We start from the raw sequence: 23,945 nt of genomic DNA, 5'->3' as shown, positions 1-23,945 counted from the left end.
CTCATGAACTGACAGACAGGGAGAGAGAGATGAAAGAAGAGAGGAAGATAGAAACTCTTCCTTATTGTAAACTTTTAATTATTAAACTTGGAAAGAATGATGGAAATAAAATAACCACATTTTGACAAGTATCACCATATAATTGTTTCTAGCAAGAATCAGGAGAAGGCAATGGCACCCCACTCCAGTACTCTTGCCTGGAAAATCCCATGGATGGAGGAGCCTGGTAGGCTGCAGTCCATGGGGTCGCTAGGAGTCGGACACGACTGCTAGACTTCACTTTCACTTTTCCCTTTCATGCATTGGAGAAGGAAATGGCAACCCACTCCAGTGTTCTTGCCTGGAGAATCCCAGGGACGGCGGAGCCTGGTGGGCTGCCGTCTATGGTGTCGCACAGAGTCGGACACGACTGAATCGACTTAGCAGCAGCAGCAGCAGCAGCAGCAGCAGCAGCAGCAGCAGTATGAGACAGGATACTACCTTACAAAACCACCAGGGGAAAAGGGTAAAGAAAACATAACACATCCTATGGGGTAAATTCCATTAACTAGAAACTTAAAACCAAGAGAGCCTGAGTAACTTTTCCAAAGTCACACAGACAATAACTAAAAAATACAGACTTAAAATCAGGATTAGAATGTATTAGAGTCCAAGCATGTAACAGCATCAGGGATAATCTTATCCAAGAAAACAAGCTTCTAAATGACCGAAGTTTTGACCCATTAATTTTTATGCTCAGTTTAATATCAAATTAAAAAGATAATCCCTTTTGAAATTTTTATATGACTCAGCAACAATAAGCTGGCTGTGTGGTCTAACACACAGCATGGTACGTATGCTCTGCCCCTCAAATAGTAAAAGAGTAAATAAATAAAAAACAACCAAATTAATTTATGTTTTATGATGTGAATATAAACTGATGAGAGAATTAACTCTCTTGGGTCAATAATAATAAAAAGTCTAACTTGAAAACTGGGATACTGATTCCAGAATTGGTAACATTCAGACAAAAGGTAGGTTCAGTGAATACAGATGGAGGTATAAAGGAAGTTCTGTAAAACAGATGTAGGGGACATAACACAAATATTCACTGAGTCAAATGTCACTTTCTCTTATAGTTTATGTTGTCACACATATACACATGGCAAAGGTTAGCAGGAAGCCTTGTCCATTTCAGGAACTGTCATGCCATAAAATGATAAGCCATAGGGAACAACATATACCAGAGTCACGTTGCTAAAGCAAAGGCAAAAATAAAAATTGAAACCAAAACATACATTGATTTGACTGTCATGCTTGGTTGGTTTTGGCATGATCCCTGGCAGGATCTGGTTTTTATTGAGACATGATGAACGTTTGCTTGCTCTGCCGACATGTTTTCAGTGAGGTGTAGAGCATAGGAAAGGCTAGGCAACATTTTAATTATTTCTCCAGCATTATAATAAACTGAAAAAGATCTGGGGAGAACACAAATAAGCAGCGCATTTAAAAATCTCCTGTGGCACCCTGGAAACCTCACAAAGGAAGCACTGACATATTTTCCATTCACCCAGCCTAAGGCATAAATCTCTGGTTTCCTGGATGTACTAATTTCATAAAGAATAATTTAAGTGTTATATAGAACACACACAATCAAAAGGAAAAGAAAATCTACAAAACCTTTCTTCCTTTTAATTGTTTATTCATTCTGATTGGGATTGGAAGACCTTTAAAAGACAAATAAGTGCCTGACAGCTATAAATAATTAAAATACTAGCAGAGAGGAATAATAGTTGCAGGGGAGAAAATGTCTGTCTGGCTTATACACATGTTCAATGAGAAGAGCAACAGACACTGTTGTGTAGTGAACACTAAATCATGAAAGTAAAAATGATCGATAATCATGATAGGAATATATTAAAAGACATTTAAAAGTAAACTCGAGTTCAATGACAGGAAGTTCTTACAAGTCATTAGGTACATCATTCTTATAAGAAATACATCCCTCTCGCAGAATGAAATACTTATTTCTGTGACTTGAAAAATGAAAGGAAAACATGCACTAAAAAATCTAGCCTGCTTAGTTTGTTTTGTTTGGATTCACGCATTTTACTTGGAAATAAGTTCTCATCAATGCAGGCCAAAGACAAAAAAAAATAACAACAGAGAGATAACCTAAGACTGTTGCTTACGACGGCATTCTGGATATTGTACTTCTCAGTTTTACAATAAGTCTTCAAGAAAGGAGAGCTTGGGGAGGTTTTTCTAATTATTAGGGAAGAAGCCTTGTTCATCATGTTCATGATCTTGATATTCAATACTGAGGGGACATCCTGATTTACAATCATTATGTTCATTCTGAGGTAACAATTTCTTGTATATTCATTTATAGCATATTATCTTTTTGCTTTTAACTAGTAATGTGCTGTTTCAGTTCAGCTCAGTTCAGTCACTCAGTTGTATCCGACTCTGCGACCCCATGGACTGAAGCATGCCAGGCTTCCCTGTCCAGCACTAACTCCCGGAGCTCGCTCAAACTCATATCCATTAAGTCGGTGATGTTTAGAAGGGATAAAGTGGATATTTTATGAGAGAAACAAAACAGATTTGTTTAATCAAAGAGTAAAAAGAGTCCCTTGGTTTTGACTAGGTACATTGCAATTTTTGTTTCTCATTTAAAATATTTAATCATTAAAAAAGCTGAAATACAGTTAATGTACAATGTTGTGCTGGTTTCAGGTATACAGCAAAATGATTAAACATATATATGTGTGTATATATATATATATTTTTCAGATTCTTTTCCATTATAGATTACTACAAGATATTAAATATATCTTGCAGTATATTCAATAATATCTTGAATATATCTTCTCTGTCCTGTAAGTAGGTCCTTATTACCATCTATTTTATATATTGTACTATGTGTAGGTCAATCCTTCCCCAATAGTGTAGAGTTTTCAATATCTCATAACATTAGTCTGTTTGTTTATAATAGGTTTATTAATCCAAAAAAAGAGATTTATGGGAAGACTGCATATAGGTTAATGCTATATTTTAATATGCTTGACATTTAAACACTCTAAGAAATGACAGTAAGCTTCTCAGTACAATTCGTCCACCCTTCTAAGCAAAATAATTAATGGCCATTTCCTGCCATTTGCTATGTTGCTAATTCCTAGGGTGTATAAAACATCAACAAACCAAGTTATAGAAGAGGAATATTGACTATAGATGAGCTATATTTGAGTTGATTCAAATTTCAGATAAGTCCGAAGGCAAACTAGTTAGACTCATAAGGAATGACTTGTTTGTAGAGAAATAAGACAGAATCCTCAGTACCTAGGGCTCTGTCCAGAAACATCCACTTTCACACCAACCACAAGAAGCCAAGAATATGTTTTAAAAATAACTGTTTTATAGGTCTTAGCAGAGGACTGCCCGACATGCTAGGCCATAGGTACCACGGGATGATAATGATGAACTCTAAAATATGGATCGTATGCCAAGCTGTATGATGCTTAAGAGACATGGGAAGAAATCCCTATCCATATTCAACTATAAAAATCCATGGGGTGGGAATTTTAAAGGAATACAGAATTTGTGGGCTTTTTTTTTTCTTTTTAACTACGTACAGCTCTCTCCATTTTAGAAAAAAAAAGCTTGACAAATTGAGGGACGAATATGTAAAAGGTTTACTCTGGCACCAAAAATCTGACATTTTTACTAATAAAAACCAAAAAATTGTGAATAAATTTGACTTAAACAAGAAACACTTAAACACTCTTGTTTAACACACTTCAATAAGAAAACTGCTAATCATCTTTTTTTTAAGAGCCACTCAGAAAGCGAATATCTGAAATGGCATTTAAAACACAATCTCATATTTTCATTGTGGAACAGGGAGCTGCTGCTGCTGCTGCTGCTAAGTCGCGCAGTCGTGTCCAACTCTGTGCGACCCCATAGACAGCAGCCCACCAGGCTCCCCCGCCCCTGGGATTCTCCAGGCAAGAACACTGGAGTGGGTTGCCATTTCCTTCTCCAATGCATGAAAGTGAAAAGTGAAAGTGAAGTCGCTCAGTCGTGTCTGACTCTTCAAGACCCCATGGACTATAGCCTACCAGGCCCTTCCATCCATGGGATTTTCCAGGCAAGAGTACTGGAGTGGGTGCCATTGCCTTGGAAGCCACAAAAGAATAGGAGTTCCAGTTTTTGAAACTAAAACATGATCTTTTAAAACTAAATAAACACAGAATAGAGTTTTGTTACTTTAAATATAGTAACTATTAAATTTATTTTTTGCTACTAGTAAGACAGTATCAAGAATAGTCATCACCCTTTACTCTGGGCCATTGATGTTATGTCAATTCATCTGAAAATAGCTGATCTATTTCATGTAACCCAATAGAATAATTCAGAAGCTCATTAAAAATAAACCTAGTGAATCAACAAAAGTGTAATTACCACAAATTTGAAGATAATGTGAGAAAGATAACAGCCAGGGAAGGATGTGATTTCAAGTATAGGATTATGAATAATGAGAATTATCACTGTGGACTCTGAAGACCATCCTCCCCAACCCTACCCCTCAAAATGGAATGTTGTTATAAGTTCTAAGTACATTTTAAATGAAATCGACTGATTATTTTTTAATTGCATGAAGTAACCTGTCTAATGGATGATGACTTAAGAATGTAACAGAAGAACAAAGCTCTATTTAATAAGGATTTTTCATTTTAATAAATCACTGAGAAGTGGGATCAAGCTGGTAACCTGACAGCACATGCCCCCTCATTTTAAATTTCTGCAAAGGTGTCCTGGTAGTGATGGTGGGGTTAAGTGTGCTCTGGCAGTGCACATGTGTACACACAAACACATATAATGGTGATACTGGAAAATAAAGAATGCCATGAAGAGACTAGACATTTTGGAGAATTTCTGAGAAACAGGAAAAGATGGAATTAGACTGGAAACTAAAACCAAAGATCCCAGTACACACAAGGTAGGGCTCTGCAGATGACAATGTGGGATTGATTTCAGCCGAAGATGAATAAATTCCAGGAGCAGAAAAAAGATCTTGGGCCAATCTTTGGGGGTAACTCTTCATTAACTATATTCCAAGGAGTGGACAGGATGGCCTGTCTCCTCAATCCCCATCTACATTAAAGAACTGGCAATAAAGATGGTTATTCACAGCCTAAAGAGATCATGTGGACACTTGATCCAGAGAAATGACCATGCTGTAGTTGGCAAGAAGTTCTAAAAAGAAAGGGAGTCCTCTATAAGGAAAACAAACTATCAGAAGTAAATGACATTTATACAGTAATAGTACGTGGGAACAATACTGTGTTAATTAAAAGTTGTGAAAATATGGATACAATGTTCTCTCATCACAATACACTGGAAAAAAATTCTTTATATTAGGATTTCAAGTTTGCTTTCATCATGTGAGAATCTATTTTGATGTAACATGTTATGAAATTAAATGAAAAACACAATAGGAATTTTTAATTAGATGCCAAAGGCATTTAGTACTATTCAAACATATCCCTGAGTAAGAATACAAAAAGGGGGGAAAAAGTGGGAAGAAGAAACACTGTTTCATCATATTAAGAATTTCTCTTAGAGGAAGCACAGGATAAACTGCATCACTACTAAAATGCATCACTGTATTGGGTTTCTTAATCAATATAACAAAAAAAGAAACATGAAGTAATTAAATGTTAGAAAGTAAGACAATCCATCTTGCCTTTTAAACATAAAAAGTAATCATTTGAAAATATAAAAGAACTGTTAATAGCCTGTAGCAAGTAACCAGGTACAAGATCAATCCATAAAACAATGTGAGTTTTCCTACATAATAGCAGTAACTAGTTAGAAAATTTAATATTTTAAAGTATTCCACTTTATAAAATTTGATAGCTCCCAAAACATTGACAATAATCAATTGTGAATGTAATAAAGGAAATAATCACTAATAGTAAAGATGAAATCCCATGAAATGGTCATAATTTACTCTTGAACACTGCTAGATAAAGCACTGACATTTCCAAATTAAAACAGACTAATCAATGACAAAAATTCAATTGAAACTCAGAATAATTAAATTGACTCTGCATGTGTAGGATGTTCAAAAAGAATAAATAACAAAAATCTACTAAATGTTAAACATTACTCATCCAGTAGTTTTATAGCTAATGTTACTAATTTTCTTAATTTGGATTTATGTTATTGACTGGTAAAAACAATCAAGTGTCAAAAGTTAGTTTAAGATTTCAGTTAAAGGGATAATAAACTTATGCAATATTTGAAGCAATTCTATTCTTCAACTACAACTAAATCCGTTTTGCTATTCTTAGGTGCTTTATGGGAAAATAATAGGCAACTATTCTTTTATGTATGTAAATATTCATCTCAACCTCTCTAAACAATATCAGCGACTAAGGTCATCATTTCCCTTTATTTTCCCAAAGTGAAATGTAGAACTTTAAGAAAGCAAATCCATAGTTGGGGGATCAAAAGTGTGTTTAAATGAAAAGCCTACTAACCTGAGTTAGAGCTAATCTGTGACTTGCACATAGATGGTAATCAGAAAAAAAAAGGTTTTTCAATATAAAGAGAAACCAGAAGACAAATAAAGTCAAAGGAATAACTTGGCAAGAATGCCAGATTTAGGCCAGAACATAAAACATGGGAGTTTTTAGTGACAGAAAGAAAAAAGGAGACAGACACTAACGAAAGGAAGAACTCAGGCCAGATTCCAGCTTGGAAGGGACAAGGGAAAATTAGAAGCAAATAATATACTACCTTAGTAGGATTCTGTAATGGACAGAATTAAGAAAAAGCCAAATTTGTTACATTTTCAACAGAGCATGATAGTCATAGAAAAATTTTTTAAGTTTTTATATAAAATAAGTTAACTGATCAAAATCAACACAATTCATCACTATAAATGCATGAATTTTTAAATTACTTTTAAATAAATTTGAATAATGATCATAAAGTCATGCTCAGCAGCCAATGAATAAAACTTACCTTAGTCCCATCTTTTTAACATCTAAGTATATTAGAATATAAAGTGTGATTTTGACAGGATGGTTAAGGTTTACCCGTTACTCATCTAAGAACTTTTGAGTATCTTCTCAATATAAAAATCATAACATAAAAGCATGTGATGAAACTGTATAAAAATGAATTAATGGTGAATTAATAGACCCCATTCTATTTCTTCTGACTCTATTTTATTTGATTTTACAGAACAATCATGAAAACTTGAGTAAAATTGGTAGCCTAAAGATATTAGACAGCCTTTGTAACAGATGAGGATAACATCTTGTTAAGCAACAATCAAATAAATGAACCCACAGCCTAACAGCTGAAACTCTATGTTATTTGGCTTCTAATGGGATTTACCTTTTATTCTTCATATTGGTCAGCGTAACAGTAAGTTATTATGGTTAGAAATATGATTAGTGAAAGAGAAGAAAGGAGAAAGATATAAGGAGAGGGGTGAGCAATTTAAAAGCATCAGAAAATAATTATTTTTACTTCATGACTAAATGTATAATGTGCAAATTATTCTCAGGCTTACAGTATACTTATAAACAAGAAACATTAGTATATATTGCTGTAATTATGGTAGCTAAACCATAAGAGAGAAAGCATAAAAGGAAAGGATTCAAAGTTTTAGCAATCCATCTAATTTTAGTTAGTACTACCAAACTCATTATTTTTGGGGTAAACGATCAGATCAGACGGTAAAAGATCAGATGGGAATTCCATGGCTTCTCTAGTGGCTCAGATGGTAAAGAATCTGCCTGTATTGTGGGAGACCTGGGTTTGATCCCTGGGTAGGGCAGATCCACTGGAGAAGGAAACGGCAACCCACTCCAGTATTCTTGCTGGGAAAATTCCATGGACAGAGGAGCCTACCAGGCTACAGTCCATGGGATCACGAAGCGCTGGACACAACTGAGCAACTAATACATACAGAGTGTTTCTGTTTGAGCATTTCAGTCATTCTGAATCTCTGATATATCAATATTCCAACTCTCAGGACCCATTCTTTCCAGATTGATGACCTAGTTTCATGTAAGATGTAAGATCTGGGACAAGAATGTGAATGCAGTCAAATAAATATTGAGCTTTTAAAAAGTAAGTATTTACATTCTACCTCAGATCATCTCAGATTCTATCCATAGCAAGCTTATAACACACCTCAGAAAATCAGTTACTCTAATCAAATTCTTGACAGACATTATGTGTGATAAGAATATAACAGTGGAGTTATGATAATGTTAAAATATTAGCTACAATATTTTGGTCATTGGAAATAGATAATCTGTTTTGAAAGGAAAGAATTCATTATTTTTCATTAGTAGTGCATATTGGGATATTTTGCAATCAAGAAAAAACATGAGAGAGAGAGAAGGGGAGAGGGAAAAGGGCTCTTTTAAATAGTTTCCAGAAAATCTTTAGTTATGCCTCAGAGACCATCCCAACCATCTCTGCTGTATGGTTAATTAGGAAATGACGTTATTCAGTTCAGTTCAGTTGCTCAGTCGTGTCCAACTCTTTGTGACCCCATGAATTGCAGCACGCCAGGCCTCCTTATTCATCACCAACTACCAGAGTTCACCCAAACTCATGTCCATCGAGTAGGTGATGCCATCCAGCCATCTCATCCTCTGTAGTCCCCTTCTCCTCCTGCCCCCAATCCCTCCCAGCATCAGGGTCTTTTCCAATGAGTCAACTCTTCACATGAGGTTGCCAAAGTTTCAGCTTTAGCATCAGTCCTTCCAATAAACACCCAGGACTGATCTCCTTTAGGATGGACTGGTTGGATCTCCTTGCAGTCCAAGGGACTCTCAAGAGTCTTCTCCAACACCACAGTTCAAAAGGATCAATTCTTTGGTGCTCATCTTTCTTCAAAATCCAACTCTCACATCCATACATGACACTGGAAAAACCATAGCCTTGACTAGATAGACCTTTGTTGGCAAAGTAATATCTCTGCTTTTTAATATGCTATATAGGTTGGTCATAACTTTCTTACTTAAGATAAAATTGGGTTTCTGAAGGGAGGAGATGGGCACTTAGGAGACTCTGTCTTGCATGTTTTATTTAATCCTCATAAAAAAATTAAACAAGTCAATAAAAAAAATCATAACTGTAAATTCTTCCTTCTGTTCTACACAGCCCATTAGTAAACTGAGGAATGGATTTCCAAAGTGCTAGGGTCAACTTCCTAACAGTGAACCCAGCCCTTACTCTACCAAATTGCAATAACTGGGAAGTTCCCGGGAAACTTTCTTCCTTTTGTATACTGCTGAGGATTAATTTATGGGAACTAAGTAACAAATTCTATATCCTATTTTTTAAAAAATCAGGTCGAAATGGGATAATATCAGGAAGGTATTCCTATGAGTTTGAAGTTTAAAGGTGAGGAGGTTCCCAACTTTCAGAATGGAGTATATTCCCTGTTTTTAGTTCTTTTAGACAAACCTAGACATCGTATTGAAAAGCAAAGACATCACTTTGCTGACAAAGGTCCATACAGCCAAAACTATAGTTTTTCCAGTAGTCATGTATGAATGTGAAGTTGGACCATAAGGAAGGCTAAGTATCGAAGAATTGATGCTTTCAGACTGTGGTCCTGGAGAAGACTTGAGAGTTCCTTGGACTGCAAAATCAAACAAATCAATCCTAAAGGAAATCAACCCTGAATATTCATCAGAAGGACTGATGCTGAAGCTGAAGGTCCAATACTTTGGCCGACTTACTGTAAAAGACCCTGATGTGGGAAAGATTGAAGGCAAAAGGAGAAGAGGGCAGCAGAGGATGAGATGGCTCAATGGCATGGCTGACTCAATGGACCTGAGTTTGAGCAAACTCTGAGAGATAGTGAAGGACGAGGAATGCTGGTGTGCTACAGTTCATGAGGTCACGAAGAGCCGGACATGACTTAGTAATTAAACAACAACATAGTTCATTTTAGTGAATTTTCAGTGAAAAGCCATATATATTTACCTAGGTATTTATTTAGCCCTTATACTCTACAAACCTGCCTAGGTAGGATTCTGTCTTCTGCTTACGTTGTTTCTAGTACTACTTTTTATGACATGGCCATTTACACATTAACTAAATATCTATTGTGTATACACGAAGCGCTACACAGAAAACCAGGAGGTATATAGAAATCTATTAACAGGTAGTTTCTGTTATTAAAAATGTATACTCTCTAAAGATTTTTATGATGAAATATATATATCAAAAATTTAAAGAATAAGACAGAAGTTAACACCTTAATATTCTTAGATACACAGCTCAAAGTTTGCTTGGAAATAAGCAGAAAATCAAGGAAACTGAAGTGTTTCATTCTGATCAAGTAAATGAAACTTTGGTTTCATCTGTTTTATATAAAAGTCCATCCACTCCATATTAAATAATTTTTGTAAAATGGATTTCAGTGATAGAAACAACCTTTTTAAACCAAAGATAATAGTAGATAGGAGGAAATAAATGGTTATAAGTAACATACAGATAATGATGCGTGCTCATTGGACCAACTGTCTCATAAAAGTCAACCAAGCCTTCTAGGACTTGAGCTGGGAGTTTAGAAGTACAGAGAATACAATTCCCCAGAACCAAAGAAAGGAAAATGCTGTGAGGACCCCGAGGGCCTAAAATCCATGCTCTATTCTATGGAAGACACCATCACAACTAACAAAAGCCCTGGGTTGGGATATTATTAGTTGTACAAGTTTGAAACTGAGGTCGAAAATTTAAATCATATACTCAAGACAATACCCATGGACAATGACTCCTCAGGTGATTTATTCAATGAGAGAACTACTTTGAAAAGAACCATCTGGAGCAAGAATGATGGAAAGGGCTTAGAGCAGCATTTCTTAATCTAAGCATTACTGTCACTTTGGACTGATAAACTGTTATGCGGGTGTGATGTCCTGCGCTTTATCTGATGTTCATCATTATCAATGGCCTGTACTTACTACATGCCCATAGGACCACATCCTCAGTTGTAACAACTCCACCTGTCTCCAAATATTGCCAAATGTCCCCTGGGGGCAAAATTCCCTCTGGTTGAATACCACTGGATGAGAGGTAGAGAGAGCAATTATCTTTAGATATAAAGTGAGAGGGACCTTGACTCAAGTGGTGCAGCCAAGACCTATATGGGTCTTACATACATAATGAAGAAAACATATACAGAATTCGCTTATTGATTCAAACTTCTAGTTTCTATAATGGAAAAATAATACTCAAAAATGGAAATTAGAGAATTTATATTTTAATGAGGTGAGTGAAAGAGTGGAAAGAGAGATATTGGGTAGATGATCTCTTCATATGAAACCTAAGTCTACAGAGAATGCTATGCTATGCTAAGTCACTTCAGTCGTGTCCAACTCTGTGCGACCCCATCACCAGGCTCCCCCGGCCCTGGGATTCTCCAGGCAAGAACACTGGAGTGGCTTGCCATACAGAGAATAATTAACTATAAAAACCTTTTCTGAACTGTTGACAGATAAAAATGAAAATAGAAGTAAATGATATAGAAATGATCTGAAAATACAGGCAATCCGGTCATTCCTAAACTTGCTTTAGTAAATTATGACTGAATTTCAGCTAGATCAGATACAAATTTACCTCTTGTCAAAATATCAGAAATGTTCCTAAAATGATGCACAAAATTAAATCTAACCTAAAGCAAAGCTACCATGAGACATTCCATATTTAAGTGAACACTGTATCAAACTTTTCTGAAAAGTAAAGAGGGATTTTGCAGTTCACTTATATACTGTTTTCAAAGTCTGGATTTTTACATTGTATTTCCTCAATACACTATTAAAAAGAGTAAATAAATTCCACAAGGTGTCCTTGGCCTAGATCTCAAAACCACTTTATTTCAATATATCTTCGCAAAGATGAAGAATTTTCTGCCTTTTGATGATCATGATTTTATCGTTATTGTTAGGTGCTTTTGGTAATGCTCACAACGAAACAGAAAAGCTGTATGTTTTCAACAGGCATAATTTCAAATGCACAGCCAGAAGGTTTTAATAAATTAAGACAAGTACAGTGTCCAGCAGAAGGTTAATCTATACCTCTGTGAAGACCCTTGTTGGACAGGTCCTTGAATACTTTGTGGTTAGGTAAGACTATTATATAAACTATATATTGAGCTTCATGCCTTGCAATTACGTTATGTTATTTGTGAAAGCTCTTTCAACTTATTTGGAATTTTGCTTTCTCAACTGGCACCAATTACATATTCAAAGACCACCAGAAATAATTCTTCCATCCCTTTTGGGATCCACAAGCTTGTTATGAACACCTAAGCAACTGTACAGGAACGTTATACTTTGATAATAAACAAGGCCAGGGAGATGATTTCTTCCATTAGAAAAACTCCTGCTCATAAATAATTCAAAAATAAAAAGAGAAATGATAATTCCACCAACATAGGCAACATTATCTGAAATCAGAGCCACCCTGCGCAGGATTTTGAATTTTGAAAGCAACAGCTCACACAAATGACTACTGCTTGCCCTGTCAATACATTCGTCTAACAAAGCCTCCTCCATATGAGCAACCGCAAACATTTATGACTTCAGTTGTTAATCTCCCATGAAAAACTATTTCCATACTATTTTTAACTTGTATATGGAAATGATTATCTGTTTACCTCTGAAGCATGAAAACTCTTACAGCACCCTTTATAATGTATTTATGTACCATTTTCCTTCTCATGTCCTTGTCAGAAGTATTCACATCTTCCTCCCAGAACAAAAGTTGAAAAGCAGGCTGATTTCTTTTTTTTATTTTATTATTAAATTATTTTTTTTTTTTTACTTTACAATATTGTATTTTCAATCGGCTCCTTTTTGTCTTCCAAATTCTCATGCTACTGGACCTACTTCTCAATAGCTTTTCAATTCTACCGTCTTAGACAAAAAATGTAGTTAGTTGTGTGATACTTGGAAGAGTAGATTGTATGGCAAATGAAATTCATAATTCACCTGGACCACATATGTATAAAATTAAGTATTAAATATTTTACTATGTTAGAAATTGATATTTTAAAAATATAAGAAGCCTTTTAAGACAATTATGGACCTGAATGAAGATTTCTTGAATGCCCTTTTACCAAGTGTTTTAAATTAATTGTCACTTAATAACCATATGATATGAATATTATTTTATCTTTACAGATGAGAAAAATTAAGGATCTCATGAAAGTTAACAGAGCAAATAAGTGATGGTCCTGTGTATTAAAACTAGTTCTATCTGAATTTCAAAAATAACATTTTTTCCTATGATTCCAAATTCTTTTCTTTCTGAATTTAAGGACTCAGTGACCAATGAGACTGACTTCAAATAAGTAGAACCTGAAATAGAGTTATAAAAGCAGTTAATGCAAATGATTATGGAGAAACATATGGTATTTATTCTTAAGGAAACTCATAGTTTCACTTTGGAGACACTTTTATTTCTATGGTGTCTTTTAGAGCTGTCTCTATTGCATCAAATACATGGAACAACAGCACTGCACATAGATTTCACAGAAGAAAAGAGCTATCCATTGTTTATTACAATGGAATGAGATAGGATGGTGAATTATATGCATAACCAATAGAATCATATTATTACTGCATATAAAATATAATAGTATAATTGCATTAATATTTTATAGACTATATATTAATTTTAATTATAGTATTAATATATAACATATTATATAAAGATACATATATATACATATATGTGTAAATCTTTATAGATGATAAATCTTCTCATTAACCACACCTCACTCTACCTCCATCTATAATGGATACCTCCTTTCTTCCATGAACTCTTCTCTGTGAAGTGCTGATGTTCCATATATTTGATACACACACATAAATATTACACAAATATGTATATATTATATATGAAGTATCTATACATCATATATACTTTAATATATATGTATGCATATATACTATTTTAAAATCACAATCTGTGAAAGCAATTCTTACTATAAAAGTATTCCCTATGTCTGAGAGCTCTGATCTCTATAATTGGGGCCAAGTTTGAATTCACTAAGAAAACCTGATTAAGACACTACTTTATTTATTTTTTATAGTATATACACTTTTATTTTATTTTTTTTTTACTTTAGAATATTGTATTGGTTTTGCCATACATCAATATGCATCCACCACGGGTGTACACGTGTTCCCCATCCTGAACCCCCACCCACCTCCCTCCCCATACCATCCCTCTGGGTCATCCCAGTGTACCAGCCCCAAGCTTCCTGTATCCTGCATCGAACCTGGACTGGCGATTCATTTCTTATATGATATTATACATGTTTTAATGCCATTCTCCCAAATCATCCCCCCACTCCCTCTCCCACAGAGTCCAAGAGACTGTTCTATACATCAGCGTCTCTTTTGCTGTCTTGCATACAGGGTTGTCATTACCATCTTTCTAATTCCATATATATGCATTAGTATACTGTATTGGTGTTTTTCTTTCTGGCTTACTTCACTCTGTATAATAGGCTCCAGTTTCATCCACCTTATTAGAACTGATTCAAATGTAGTCTTTTTAATGGCTGAGTAATACTCCATTGTGTATATGTACCACAGCTTTCTTATCCATTCATCTGCTGATGGACATCTAGGTTGCTTCCATGTCCTGCCTATTATAAACAGTGCTGCGATGAACACTGGGGTACACGTGTCTCTTTCAATTCTGGTTTCCTCAATGTGTATGCCCAGCAGTGGGATTGCTGGGTCATATGGCAGTTCTATTTCGTTTTTTAAGGTTATCTCCACACTGTTCTCCATAGTGGCTGTACTAGTTTGCATCCCCACCAACAGTGTAAGAGGGTTCCCTTTTCTCCACACCCTCTGCAGCATTTATTGCTTGTAGACTTTTGGATCGCAGCCATTCTGACTGGTGTGAAATGGTACCTCATTGTGGTTTTGATTTGCATTTCTCTGATAATGAGTGATGTTGAGCATCTTTTCATGTGTTTGTTAGCCATCTGTATGTCTTCTTTGGAGAAATGTCTATTTAGTTCTTTGGCCCATTTTTTGATTGGGTCATTTATTTTTCTGGAATTGAGCTGCAGGAGTTGCTCATATATTTTTGAGATTAGTTGTTTGTCAGTTGCTTCATTTGCTATTATTTTCTCCCATTCTGAAGGCTGTCTTTTCACCTTGCTTATAGTTTCTTTTGTTGTGCAGAAGCTTTTAAATAATTAGATCCCATTTGTTTATTTTTGCTTTTATTTCCAATATTCTGGGAGGTGGGTCATAGAGGATCCTGCTGTGATATATATAGAAAACTATAAAACACTGATGAAAGACATCAAAGAGGACACTAATAGATGGAGAAATATACCACGTTCATGGATTGGAAGAATCAATATAGTGAAAATGAGTATACTACACAAAGCAATCTATAGATTCAATGCAATCCCTATCAAGCTACCAACGGTATTCTTCACAGAGCTAGAACAAATAATTTCACAATTTGTATGGAAATACAAAAAACCTCGAAGAGCCAAAGCAATCTTGAGAAAGAAGAATGGAACTGGAGGAATCAACGTGCCTGACTTCAGGCTCTACTACAAAGCCACAGTTATCAAGACAGTATGGTACTGGCATAAAGACAGAAATATAGATCAATGGAACAAAATAGAAAGCCCAGAGATAAACCCACGCACCTATGGACACCTTATCTTTGACGAAGGAGGCAAGAATATACAGTGGAGAAAAGACAATCTCTTTAACAAGTGGTGCTGGGAAAACTGGTCAACCACTTGTAAAAGAATGAAACTAGAACACTTTCTAACACCATACACAAAAATAAACTCAAAATGTATTAAAGATCTAAACATAAGACCAGAAACTATAAAAATCTTAGAGGAGAACATAGGCAAAACACTCTCCAACATACAAGACACTACTTTGGAAAAAAGAGAACTGAAATTCAACTCTAGTGACCTGTACTGAACCTTTTTTATGTGGTTAAGGAGTGGAAAGGGCTTCCCTGATTGCTCAGTGGTAAAGAACCTGTCTCCCAAAGCAGGAGACTTGGGTTCTATATCTGAGTGGGGAAGATCCCCTGGTGAAGGACATGGCAACCGACTCCAGTATTCTTGTGTGGAGAATCCCCATGGATAGAGGAGCCTGGCAGGGTACAGTCCTTGGGGCACAAAAGAGTTGGACACAATTGAGCGCTAAAAGAACAACAAGGAGTGTAATGGATAAATACCAAAGGAGAGTTGAAATTTAGAAACAGCTAAACACAATCTCATGTTATTAGAATATGATTAAAAACACTATATAATATTTAAATTTTCCAACAAGATTTAAATCCAACAAGATTTAAGATTTAAATCTTATTCCAACAAGAGGTTTAACTTTCTAACTTCAACTGACACTATATTTGCGTTTTTCACTAAAATATTTGATTCTATTATTTCCTATAAGCATTTCAGAAAATGCTTGAGAAAACAGAAAAACAATTGGAGAGTAAATCTAATGAATAACGCTAAGCAAAATTTAAAGACAACTATGATCTTTGCTTTTTCATTACCATATTGTATGAAGTATACAAACAACGCATGATGAATTGTAAACTGCACATCTGCAATTATAATCTTGCATAAAAAATGAGCACTGAGTGCTGAATAAACTAGCAATGCTTTATTAAAACTTCAGGAAACTATCCTGTAGGAAACAATGTTTCACAACATAAGCTTTATTTATTTTTGAAGTGGAAAAAAAATATGTAAATTTAAAACAACAGTAAAACCAATATGCTATAAAAATATGCAACGTTAATAGAACATGAGCTGCCAACTGTTCATATATTTCTGACGTATTTCTCTAAATGTACTGCTTATAGCTGAAGATGTTTATGTGAAAACAAGATCACTATTTCTAGAGAATATCTGCAGTTTACCTCCTCTCCCTCACAATAATCTTTCAGGTAAGACAAATCACCTGCAAGCTAAAATACCTAAAATTTCTGAAGAAAAGGATTTGGCTATTCAAGAGCAGAACTGACAAAGGTACTATATTTTGGGGTGAGTGGAAAAAGTTAAAACTATCCTTGAGTATAGCCCAAGAAATATTAAATAATACATTTTCAGTACCTTCAAAAACTATTAACCAAGAATGGTTTAGAATCATTCAAGAGTTTTTAAGCGATCATCAGAAGTTATCCAGATTATACCCCAAGTCCACAGTTACCTGTATTAAACTGTGTTTCATGTTTTATCTTATATCACTGAGGTGTGAAAACTCATTATAACTGCAATCTTACACAAGCTCCAAAACATAAACACAAGGGAAAAAATATAATTTGATGACCTTAATATACTTTTCCCAGGGATTTATACACAGTCCCTGGTGGCTCAGAGGTTAAAGCGTCTGCCTGCAATGCGGGAGACCTGGGTTCGATCTCTGGGTCAGGAAATTCCCCTGGAGAAGGAAATGGCAACCCACTCCAGTATTCTTGCCTGGAGAATCCCATAGACTGAGGAGCCTACAGTCCACGGGGTCGCAAAGAGTTGGACATGACTGAGCGACTTCACTTTCACTTTCAATACACTTTTCTAGTGATAAAAGTGTCTAAATATTGTGAAATCATTTTTAAAAATAGAGGGTCTTCCTTAAAATGATGTTTTATTTGAATGGTATAGAGTAAGAATCATAGTAGTTAAAGAAGCTACTAAAAAATTTAAGGGACCTATTTACTCTCTTTCTGAGCGACTTCCTTCATATGAGAAAGTTGTCAGGTCATTAACTGAGGAAGAGTCAATGTAAAGTATTAGAAAGAATATAAGGAGGAGGAACTGACAATCTAGGTGAAGATCTGGGATGTGAAAACATTGTGACCTTTGGCATCTCATTTAGCTTCTCCAATTCTTATCCTAGAAGAGAGACAACAAATCCTAACTTGTCTACTGCTGAACCTGTCTCATCTACAGCCAGAAGTTTTCTAAAGTGCAAATGAGAGTTCTAAGAAAGCCCTGATCAAATACAACATTTTATGAAGTTAATGCTCATATATGTTTTATCACTGATTCTCTTTATACTACCATGGAAAAAAGTTTAAAAATAAATACTACTTTATATCATGTTTTTTTTCCCTAAGCAACTATTAATACTAAAGTGATTTAAAATACAAAGGTGATACCAAAATCAGATACTTTTTCTTTCTCTTGCACTTAGACTACACTTGTCCTTAGATCCATGGTGCCTGGCATATAGTAGGCACTTAACAAAAACTGATCCATAAAGGAAGGAAGGAATACAAGTTGTTACCTCTTGTATTACCCAGACAGAAACTTGCTATGTGCAATAGTTTAAGAGTTAACATAATTAAATATTCCCAACCTAGATACAGGCATAATTTTCTATTTTGGAATTCTAAGACTAACCATATATAGTTGCTGTGTTTTCCAGAGCAGAAAGTATGCTCCAAAATACAGAGAAGTGCCATGGCTACCAGACTTATATAGTCTGGTCAACTGTACTTCCCCCCAGACATAATTAGCTTAAAGTTTACTACTATTTTGCCATTATTAAAATTCTTTGATTAAAAAAAAAGTCAAGTAGAGTTAATGCTCTTAATAAAGTATACCCAAAGGAACACTACACAGGTTAGAACAAAATAATTAAAATGCATGTACCATATTTATGTCATTCATTAATTTACTATCATATGACTGGTTTTTAAGAAGCATTATCTTATTTCCTTTATTCATATAAATTATTATGCAGAGACATAAAAAATAAACTTTCAACCTAAATCGCCTCAGTTAAGAGCCAGGTTAGGAGGACAGAACTGAAACTTCTCTGGCCCACTTGCTACCCACAAAAGTTCCAGAAGGGACCTGTCAAATTTTTCTGTAGAATGTAAACCACAACCTTATATAAAACTTTTATCTCAATCTTGTAAGAACAGCCTTTTCTAATTCATAGGGAAACATTAATGAGGTTTTATATTTCCCAGCATTTCCTGTATATGTTTCAATAATCACATTATAAATTTTTTATAATAAAATACGCATTTATTATAAACTTCTGCCATTTTTAACAACTAAAATGTCTTCATATTTGGAATGTTAAGCAGTTAATAGTGCCTGAGAACTGTTCATTCATTCATTTTTTTAAACAGCTAGTATTTTAGTACCTAGTATACCTTAGGCACTAAAGACAGGTGTAAAGTATTTCACAAGGAAATGGAACCAAAGCACATTTTGGTTATTAACACCTAAGACTGGTCAACGAATCTTCAATTCCAAACCTTTGCTTAGTTGGTCCTCCTCGCTTGGTCAGTTAGTTCCACCATCTCCTCTTTCCACTTCAGCTGCAATCTTACACTAGGGGTCAGCAGACTACGGCCCTCAGAGCAAATCAAGGCTACCTCTTGTTTTGCAGTTAATATGTCATTGGAACGTGGCCATTTCATTCATTTGTTCTTTGTCTATGGCTATTTTGTGCTACAATGGCAGCATTAAGTACCCATAAAACCCCTATATCATCTTTCATCTTTTATAAGAAAACAATTTATAAAGAATATTTTGACACCTAGGCTTTAATTATACATTTTATTAAATATTTAATCAAGACTTGACATCTGAATTTTATGCAAAATACTAAGAAACAAACTTCTCTATATTTTCTTTTCTAATTTATGTAAATTAGTTAAGAAAATAGACTAAATGAGCCAACAGCTGTATGGAACTTTCGATATAGTAACCTACAAAGACTAACAAATCTAAAATATTAAACACAAGAGATTAAAGTAAGCTATGTAAATATAAATATTAAAATACTTCACTTTAAAGGGCAAAATAAAAAAGCATCATATGTATTCTACCTTTCAGTATAATTCTTATCTTTTCCAGGCTAGTAATTATCACAGTGTTAGGAAGATTATTTATTGCACTGCATCTGAAAATGCCTGATAAGAAAACCCCCAGGGAAGCAACTGTGTAAGTAAAATAGGCAAGCCTGGATCTTCCACTGAGTGCAAAGTATGCATGCACCTATCAACTGGGTTCTACATTAAATACTGGAGACCCTGGTGGCTCAGACAGTAAAGAATCTGCCTCCAAAGCAGGTTCAATCCCTGGGTGTGGAAGATCCCCTGGAGAAGGGAAAGGCAACCCACTCCAGTATTCTTGCCTGGGAAATCTCATGGACAGAGGAGCCTGGCGGATTACACTCCATGGGGTTACAAAGAGTTGGACATGACTGAGCAACCGACACTTTCACTATACTTAAGATGGAAAAGTCTTTAATGTCAAGAATAATGTTCTATATTTTATTAAACACACTGTATAGGAAAAGAAAGACTTTAAACATTGATATGTAAATTTAAATATGAATAATGATAAAACTGTTGATTTAGTCTTAGATAAACCATTCTTACAAAATAATCCCATTTCTTAAAGAAAAGTAAAATCCATGAGAAGAGTTTTCCTAGGTTTGTATTCACACACTGATATTTTAAATTTCTTTGGCTTCCTTCCTAGGCTACTCAAAATGCAACATGTTGGAGAAGACTCTTGAGAGTCCCTTGGACTGCCAGGAGATCCAGCCAGTCCATTCTGAAGGAGATCAGCCCTGGGATTTCTTTGGAGGGAATGATGCTAAAGCTGAAACTCCAGTACTTTGGCCACCTCATGTGAAGAGTTGACTCATTGGAAAAGACTCTGATGCTGGGAGGGATTGGGGGCAGGAGGAGAAGGGGATGACAGAGGATGAGATGGCTGGATGGCATCACTGACTCGATGGACGTGAGTCTGAATGAACTCCGGGAGTTGGTGATGGACAGGGAGGCCTGGCGTGCTGCAATTCATGGGGTCGAAAAGAGTCGGACACGACTGAGTGACCGATCTGATCTAATCTGATGTTATAAATACAAAGGTGTAATAAATCTCCTCTTAAGAATAATGTATAATTCAAAATTCCATTGTGTGTTAAATTCTAATGAGGTTTCAAGCACTTTTAGATTTTAGCATGTTAATGGGTTATAAAATCGCCAAAGAGGAATGAATTTTAACCCTGCCGCCGCTGCTGCTGCTGCTAAGTTGCTTCAGTCATGTCCGACTCTGTGCGACCCCACAGACAGCAGCCCAACAGGCTCCCCCGTCCCTGGGATTCTCCAGGAAAGAACACTGGAGTGGGTTGCCATTTCCTTCTCCAATACATGAAAGTGAAAAGTGAAAGTGAAGTCACTCAGTCGTGTCTGACTCTTAGCGACCCCATGGACCACAGCCCACCAGGCTCCTCTGTCCTTGGGATTTTCCAGGCAAGAGTACTGGAGTGGGGTGCCATTGCCTTCTCCGATTTCAACCCTAGCTCACCTATAATTTGGTTTCTTCATGCTCAAACAATGATTGTAATAAGATTTCACCAAACTGATTTAAAGATGAATAATAAATGCCTGAAATACATCAAGAAAATAATTGTGGTAAATATTTGTAACTGGGTAGGCTTGGCAGTTCTACACTTTAGTTCGATCTCCTATAAAAAATGATGGGAAAAAAACAATGTTGGGAAAATTTTTTAAATAATCGTCATCTTGTAACTGGCTGTGTTAATGTGTACAGAGCACTGAGAATAGTGCATGGCATATGGCAAGCGGTGTACAAAGTCTAAATCATGATCATTACCACCACTATCATCCCATCTTAGAAATAAAACAGCACAAACAAAACAAACTCATCTAGAGACAAATTTCCTCTCCAGGAGTGAAGCACTTGAAAGTAAAAGTGGCTGAAATGTATGCTTCTAGGTATTAAAAACCTGAAAATTGCCACTATTCAGGAAAGCTTTTATGCTAAGACATCCAGAGGATTAAAAACTTCTCTTATTTTGAGACCAAATACTGTAGAAAAATGAGACCAAAAACATGTAGCACAAAAATCTGAGGGTTTTTATGAGATCCATTTAAGGAAGAGGTAAGAAGGATGGTAAGTATTTCTCCGTGAAATAAGGTCTGTGCTGTGCTTAGCCGCTCAGCAGTGTCTGCCTCTTTGTGACCCCAGGGACTGTAGCCCGCCAGGCTCTTCTGTCCAAGGGGATTCTCCAGGCAAGAATGCTGGAGTGGGTTGCCATGTCCTTCTCCAGGGGATCTTTTCAATCCAGGGATTGAACTCAGGTCTCCTGCGTTGTAGGTGGATTCCTTATCATCCGAGCCACCAGGGAAGCCCAGAAACAAGGTCATGGCTACCTAAAGAGACCTACACATAGGTCACTGGATATGTAACATCAAACACTGAACATTTAATTCTAGGTGAAGTATTACAAATAGAGTGTACTTCTCTCTGACAGACGGATGACTACCTATAGTTTCCCTAGTCACATGCAAAGCACTAATGTATCAATCGCTCACTTAATGGTAGCATTGTGCCAATGGTATGAGCAATAGAATCAGATATGGTCAGATATTTTAGCTGTGGTATGCAGACAATTTTTAGAAAAGACATAGTAGGGGAATGACCTAGGAAACTACCCCAGCTCCTGCCTTATAATGATCACAGCAACAGTGAAGAAAGAAAGTGCGAAACACCAGTAGAGTCAGAATTCAGAGCGTTTAGTTACTGGCTCTATCTGGAACATGGAGAATAATTAGAAGTGATGCTTGGATTCAGGTAACTGGAAGAACAGTGGCTCCCCTAAAAAGTAGCAGTGACGGGAGAATACAACAGTTCAGATTCCTTATCTATAACACTGGAAGGAATGCTACATCGTGGAAATATCATAAAGCATGGAGGGGTGGGAGTTGGGAGGGAGGTTCAAGAGGGAAGAGACATATGTATACCTACGACGGATTCATGTTGATGTATCACAGAAACCAATGAAACATTGTAAAGCAATTATCCTCCAATTAAAAATAAATAAACTTTTATTAAAAAAAAAAGAAAGATAAAGCATGAAGACTAAGCAGTGTGGCATACAAAAACAAGGTTTCAACCTGCTGGCCAATACTATCTAAATGGAACTAATGGCCCTTGAGCAAGGTAACTATGGAAAAATTTGCAATCAAGGGCAAGTTGATTCATGTAGCTGATTTACAGTCTCATATAGTATATAAACTTTACATACAATTTGTTCTATAGATAAATGTCACAATATTCAATCATCATCTATTATACATAACTGAGTAAAATGGGCAGAACTTTTGAACCTCATCTAAATGTTCCTATTATAGTATGATTTTGGACACAAACATAGTTCTGTCGAGTCATTAGTATGTGTTCAAAATAAATGAGAGCATGCACAATTTTTACGAGAGCTACCATGAGTACTTTGGAAACAGGCTAGTTAGAATCAAATGGCACATAATAGTAGTAATCATAACAATAATGATAATAATTAAATAAAAAATAAACTTATAAAACTAAAGATGCTGAGAATTCTTCCTAAATCCCTCCAAATATAATAAAAATCTTACCAAACCTCTGTTGTTCTCTACCTGCAAAATGTAAAGAAGAAAATAAAGGGTTTAATTGGAGATTTTATCCTCATAAGGCCTCAGTACATCTGTAAATTTATGTCTGAAGACATTTTTCCAAATAACATTCCATGATGTATATAGTGTATTCTGTGATAAAAGGGAGTCATGGTCAACAAAACATGGGAAATAATGAATTAACCTAACTTTACTGCCTCCCTACCCAGAATCTTTTATAAGCCAATATAAATTGTGAGTCTCCCCAAGTGGAATACAGTACTATCATTGCGCAAATCAATTTGATCATGAAGTAATTCCCTTTTAGGGGAAGTGAGGTGGAGAAAACACTATTGGGAATCAATGCCTTAGGTTATTTCACATGAGTTTCAAGACAGTACTTCATGTGAGCTTCACAACAATCAGAGAAGAAGGCAGAGCAGATAAGGATCCAACTGGTGATAAGAAAATTT

At 35.6% G+C, this 23,945-nt stretch overlaps 1 protein-coding gene across 17 annotated transcripts in view; it reads right to left on the bottom strand.

Annotated features, from left to right (window-relative positions):
- CRPPA (CDP-L-ribitol pyrophosphorylase A) overlaps positions 1-23,945 on the bottom strand; it is a 388,463-nt gene that overhangs the window by 26,192 nt on the left and 338,326 nt on the right. Inside the window, exon 12 of one of the 17 annotated variants that reach the window (XM_086397549.1) lies at positions 23,476-23,496. The exons of the other annotated variants lie outside the window; for them this stretch is intronic. Coding sequence (XP_086253675.1) covers positions 23,476-23,496 — 21 coding nt within the window. The remainder of the gene's footprint in view (positions 1-23,475; positions 23,497-23,945) is intronic. 17 annotated transcript variants of the gene reach the window in all.

This window comes from Bos grunniens, chromosome 4, assembly GCF_055505025.1.
Source record: "Bos grunniens cultivar Pamir isolate PY7600 chromosome 4, Bosgru_T2T1.0, whole genome shotgun sequence".
NCBI lineage: Eukaryota > Metazoa > Chordata > Mammalia > Artiodactyla > Bovidae > Bos > Bos grunniens.
Note: the sequence above shows the minus strand (reverse complement) of the source record. Positions and strands in the feature narration are given on the sequence as shown.